The sequence below is a fragment of the Hevea brasiliensis genome, chromosome 15 (genome assembly GCF_030052815.1).
Source record: "Hevea brasiliensis isolate MT/VB/25A 57/8 chromosome 15, ASM3005281v1, whole genome shotgun sequence".
In the NCBI taxonomy this organism is placed as follows: domain Eukaryota; kingdom Viridiplantae; phylum Streptophyta; class Magnoliopsida; order Malpighiales; family Euphorbiaceae; genus Hevea; species Hevea brasiliensis.
In genome coordinates this window covers 669,585-675,633 of record NC_079507.1, presented here as the reverse complement: position 1 = coordinate 675,633, position 6,049 = coordinate 669,585, and the positions used below count along the sequence as shown (strand labels likewise).

General features: G+C 35.2%; 1 protein-coding gene across 1 annotated transcript; it reads right to left on the bottom strand.

The window, feature by feature from the left end:
* Positions 1-287: 287 nt before the first annotated feature.
* On the bottom strand, positions 288-5,845 carry LOC110653532 (uncharacterized). The gene is made up of 6 exons (XM_021809215.2): positions 4,921-5,845; positions 4,719-4,777; positions 4,127-4,196; positions 3,727-3,852; positions 3,505-3,633; positions 288-927 (listed from the first exon to the last, which is right to left on the bottom strand). Exons 1-6 carry the CDS (start codon positions 5,713-5,715, stop codon positions 466-468), a joined length of 1,641 nt encoding a protein of 546 aa, XP_021664907.2. The 5' UTR covers positions 5,716-5,845; the 3' UTR covers positions 288-465.
* Between the last annotated feature and the right edge of the window lie 204 nt (positions 5,846-6,049).

The window sequence follows — 6,049 nt, the reverse complement described above, 5'->3', positions numbered from 1 at the left end:
AACCGGAGCCATTGATCTTGAAACCAAAAGAATTATAAAAAAAATTAAAATATTAGAAGAAATTTAATATATGAGATAGCTTGCAATATAATTACAAAAAATTTTAATCGAGCTATTTAAGAAAAATTGTTTAATTATAATTATGACATAATTCAGAAAATTTAGCAAATATTTAAAGAAATAAAATTTTTAATGATAATTCAAAATAATAAGAAAGAAAATATAAATATAATTAATAAGAATATAAAACATACGAAATTAATATAATTGAAATAAGAAAATTCCTCTAAAAAAATAAGAAAATATTCCTTTCAACTTACTTCAAAGAACATTTAAAATAATAATATTTTAAAAACATAAATATATCATATGATTTCACTTTCACACGAAATACACTAAATAAGCAAACCAACATAAATGTAAAGAAGATGAGTAACGCATGACTACGAAGCATTTCTTGTGTTACTACCTAAATTTTCTGGCTTTCTTCTTCGCGTTGAAACTTTGTGGAGTCCGGCTATCCAGCTTGCGCTTTTGACCTGCTTGTTTTGCAGTGCCACTATCTTGACGTGCTTTTGCTTTTGCCTTTCTTGCTGCAACAGCTGGTCTTTTTTCCTTGCTCTTCTCTCCTTGCTGATTCTTGGATTTCATCCTTAGGGCTCGATTGCGTTTTGGATTGTTCAATTTCTTTTGAACGCCAGATTTGCTAGCACGAAAACCCTGGTAGGAAATGGAAGAATCCTTTGTATTTGATCCACTGTTTCTGTCAGGAGTCCTCAAATCGACTGCCAATCTCTTGGTTGGTAAGTCAGCAGTGAAAGACTTCTTTCTCTTAGATGGTGTACTATCTTGTCTGGCATGAGAGAGCCTCAACTCTCGATTTCGAATCTTCAAGTTTCTTTTCTTCAATGCCAAATTTGCTGCTTCCTGCATCCCACCATAAGTTATTAAAAAGATGAGGTAGACAATGAATTACGATAACATAAGAGTAAAAGTTCAGGTTTATTTAATGTCAATATAATTTAAATGGCCTTTGTTAACCAAACAATATCACTACTGAGCTTTCAGATGATTTTTCAGACATTTGAATATAGTAAAACTGTATCTTAGAACTCCTAAGTTAACCTTTAATCCATCTGTTTATGAGGTATACACTAGCCAATTCTAGATGCTAAAAGAAGATAACTAGATACACAAAATCAATCGAATCCCTAATGAGTCAGCTCTTCAATGCTGTCAAGCATCTGATGCAATAACAGCCACAAAAAATCATATATGCCAACAAAGCTCCAGCTCAGACTTAAATAGTATCCGCCAAATGGTTTCCCAAAGCAGTTATGAGGTCAGAGCTTCAAACTTCAACACAGTTCACATGGGAACAATGATAGCTTCAAGAATTGAAATTGAGCATAGAATATGACTAAAGAATTCTAGAAAATACCTACATGACTATTTGATTCAAACGCTAAAAGCTGACAGCTGAAAATCCTAGCTTTCACTATAGTTATTAAAGGATCAAGGCGCACTACGGCGCCAAGGAGTCCTGGAGCCTAAGCACAACACACAAGGTGCAGGCGCACACCTAAATGAGTTGAGGTGCAAAGGTAAAAATCGATTTTAAAAATCTATAAAAGTCAAATAAATGTGAATATTCCATCAAACTTCAAATAACATGAAATTAAAAAATAATAATAACTAATAAATAATCAAATAATAATAATTTTGCAATCCAAATAAAATAAACCATTAAAAGTTTTGGTTTGATGAGATTTTGATTATTAGTTATCACCAATGATACTAATTCCGAAAACTTTCTAGTACGTCAATATAGAATTCTAAAAGATCGACAAATATCAATTTTAAGCGGTAATGTTTTTTTGCCAATGAAAGTGCTCGCCAAAGGTGGAAATAAAGTAGGCGTGTGTTTCCAAAGCCTTGTGCTAGGAACAAGGGCGCTCGTCTAAGCGCATAAAGTGCTAGAGTTGGAGCTTGGTGAACCTTGAGTCTAGGCGCACCTTTAATAACTATGGCTTTCAATACAGTTGTAATTTTGAACTATTGACTGATAACTTCCGAAAAGTTAATTGAAAGTCATGTTTACAAAACAGTACAGGCCAGTGCTTGAGAGCCTGAAAGCTAAAAACTGACACCCAACCGCTCAACCATACAGACACTATATTGAAATCTGAACTCTTTAAATCTTAGCATTATCCAGACAAAATTTGAATATTTTAAAAAAATTAAGGACACAGCCACTCCAAACCAAAAAATACAGTAGAATCAAAGTCAATTGAAAGAAATACCGTGGAAGAATAGAAAAAGAAGCATGAAAAGCTCTGAACAACACAAAAGAAAATGTAGCTTTCAACTTTTTTCAGTGTTATATATAGATTAGGGTTCCAGGAGTGCTGCAATTTCAACTTATAGAAAAGTTCAAACCATAATTTAAACCAATTAACTTTTTGCTTCCCACCATCTGCTTATTTGGTTTTAAATTGTGAACAAATAAATGAGTGCACAGAAACTTAAGCTAAAACCTGGCATGTGAAACTCTTTTAAGTGGATGAAATGATAATGCATGGGCAAAACTCTAGAATTTTTTCCAAAATTATTACAACAAATGGAACATCACCAGGTAATGAAAGAATAAATAAAAAGTAATAAATGTGGAAGAAGACTGCAGAAAACATGAGTACATATGAAGATCCATGATTGGGTTTCCTACACTCTATGATGAATTGACACAAGCAAGACACTAGACAACAACAGCAATTTTTTTTTTCCCCTTCAAAGATAACAGGGCAATATTTCAAAGTCAATTTCATATACCTAATTAGCACCTAAAAGAACATTGGAAAAAGAAATGTACAGAGAGATGAAGGAAGGATGGGAATGTTGTATCGGATGCGCTTGTTCACTTCATGCACAAGGTGACAAAAGAATAAATAAAAATTTACAAATGTGGAAGAAGACTGCAGAAAGACAAATATGAGCGCATGAGATCCATGATTAGTTTCCCACACTCTATGATGAATTGACACCAGCAAGCCACAAGACAATAATAGCAGTTATGTTATTTTCCTCTTCAAAGATAATAAGTCAACACTTCAAAGTCAATTTCATAGACCTAATTAGCAGCTAAAAGTGCATTGGAAACAGAAATCTACAGAGAGATGAAGGCAGGATGGGCATTTTGTATTGGATCTACTTGTTCACTTCTGGAGAAGCAAATTGCTAATCACAATGGCACCAAGGAAAAAATTTTAAAAAAAAAAAGAAAAGGAAAGAAAAAGAATGTTTGAAACATAAGACAACAAGATGCATAAGACCAGCACTACCTTTAAGTTTTTGAACTAAAACTAAATTGTCATGTCAAAGAAAAGAGGAAAACACACCAATAATCACCAAGTTAAGAGCACATATTACTGTCGCCAATTCTAAAATTTTAACATTGATGATCCTATTTCCAAATAAGTATTATAAAAAAATTGATCTTATTCTTACCCTTGTTTTAAACAATACATATGCGATACCTTTCCCCAGACCAATATGAGGATGCCTAACAACCCGAACAGCTTCAATACTAGACTCAAGATCTTTGATATCAGAAAAAAGCCGATAAATTTCTTCATCCTGCAGCAAAAAATGTCCAGACAGATAAGGATAGGCAAATACAAATGCAAAGGGAAAGCGTGCACATAAAAAGATCACAGGGAAACTGATTACCTTCACATCAAATGGGAGGTTACCCACAAAAAGGGTCCTTTTGTTATCATAAAGCAGAGCATCCTCACCCTTTAATTTCTTACGAGGTGGGCATGCCCTGTCAACACGAATGTGATGTCCTCCAACCTAAACACACACAAGCGTGCGCGCGGGCGCGCATACATGATCATCTCACATGTACCACCTTCACCTTATAATTATGGCAGGCTAATCTATTTTGTGTGTGTGTGTGTGTGTGTGTGTGTGTGTGTGTGTGTGTGTGTGTGTGTGTGCGCGCGTGTGCGCGCGCACGCTTGTTTGAGAGAGAAAGTGAGAGGGAGAGAGGGGGAGGGATGGTGAAGTTGTAACATCATATTTTTACTCAAAATCAAGTTAACTAGCAAACATTAGAAGAACATACCAAAGCCATATTATGGGCCAGAGAAGCCTCTGCAGATTCCTGTGCTTTGAAAACAACGTAAGCATGGACACTGCAATACAGGACTTTTGTCACCAGAGAGTGAAATTGATAACCATTATCTTATAAAGCATCAAAAACAAAAGCATAACAGTAACACAGTCATTAACTAAATTGAAGCTCTTATTAATAGCATTCCAACCACTCATTTGTAAAACCAAAAATGATCATCGTCTGATTGCAGGCATATGAGCAGGCCACTGATCAAATTCAAATTTGGAAGGCAAAACTGGTGTATTGCATATGGATTTTTTTTTTTTATACCCTATTTATTCTTTGTTGTTTCTATCTCAATTAACATATCTCCCAAGTCAACTAGGTGTTTGAGCTCAGAAAGAAAGTATGGGTTATTTGAGGTGGATCAACTAATCACTTTTTTTGTACGCAGCCTTATTACTAGTTTTTCCCCGCATTCACATGAACTGCATAAACCCTGGATTAATCCAATTCCAGAATTGCGAAAAAGAAAAGAGAAACATTTGCGAAAATATAAACCATTATTTTTAATGAGCCAATTTCAAATCAACACCAATACCTGTCAGCAGAATCATTGATTTTGTTCAGTATAATGGCCCCCTTTTTCGGTATCTTGGTCTGCCCAATCACAAAAACAATAACAAAAATATCATAAATAGCAACAACCAAACAAAATCATTAATCATCATACCCCAATAAGAACGAAACAAATTCATTTTGATGTCTCAAAGCAGCACAAGCAAAATGCATACGATACTCACATCTACAATGGGTACAGACCGGATCCTCACAGACTCAATGTCCCCATACTGGCCAAACTCCTTCATTAGCGCCTTCTTCTTCGTCTTCAGAGGCAAGTTACCCACAAACACCGTCCTCAAGAGCTTACTCTCATCATCAAATTCCTCTCCATCCTTTGAAACTAACAAATCCGCTTCATTATCCACCTTTTTCCTCTTCTCTCCAACAATAACTACATTTGCATCATCTTCGGGCTTCGGGCCATACTTTTGGGTCTCGTACTCTCTCTCCAACTCATCTCTCTTTCTCTTCTTTCGCTTGTTGCTCTTCTCATTATGGGTTATCTCTGCTTTTGGCTCAACCACCAAGCTAGAGTTTTTGTTCCCGTTTTCTGGACGAGAACCAGAACCCATATTGGGGTTTCCTTCTGACACCTCAGAAATGAAACCAGAGTTTTGGATTTTTAGTTTCTTCATTTTCCTGGCAACCAAAGGAGTCCCTATGGCTTCTCCTTCAATTGAAACTTCATCAAGATTGTGCTTTTTCTCTTCGTTTCGCCTTCTCTTCACCAAATCAAGATTGGAATCTTTAGTATCACTAAGTTTAGGGCTTTCATTGAATTTGACATTACCTAATCCAGAGCTCGACTCTTGGGGTTTTCTCTTGAACGGATTCCTATCGGAGAAGATGGAGGAAGCGGCTTCGTTTTGCTCAACATCGCCGAAAAGGCTCTTGAAAATGTCAGAGGAAGCAGGAACGGTGTCGTTTTGCGAAACGCAGGCTGCGTCTAGTTCCTTGGGTTTCTTTTTGCCCATGTCGTTTGTTGGAGAAAAGGGATTGAGAGGAGAGGGAAAGCAACGCGGATGATTTAAAAACAAGAAGGTCGGCTCACTTGAACGGAATTTATGTCCTGCAACGTGAGTAATATAGACATCGAAAAAATTAGTATTTACACCATATTAATTAATTTTATTATACATCTTCTGCCTTCCATCTGTCTCTACTTTTGCCAATTATAAACACTTTCATAAGTTTTAATGTAAATAGAGATATATTGAATATTATATTTTAAGTTTAATATTTATTAATAAAGAAAAATATATCTATTTATTAGAAATAAAAATTGAATAATATAATATCTAAAAAATA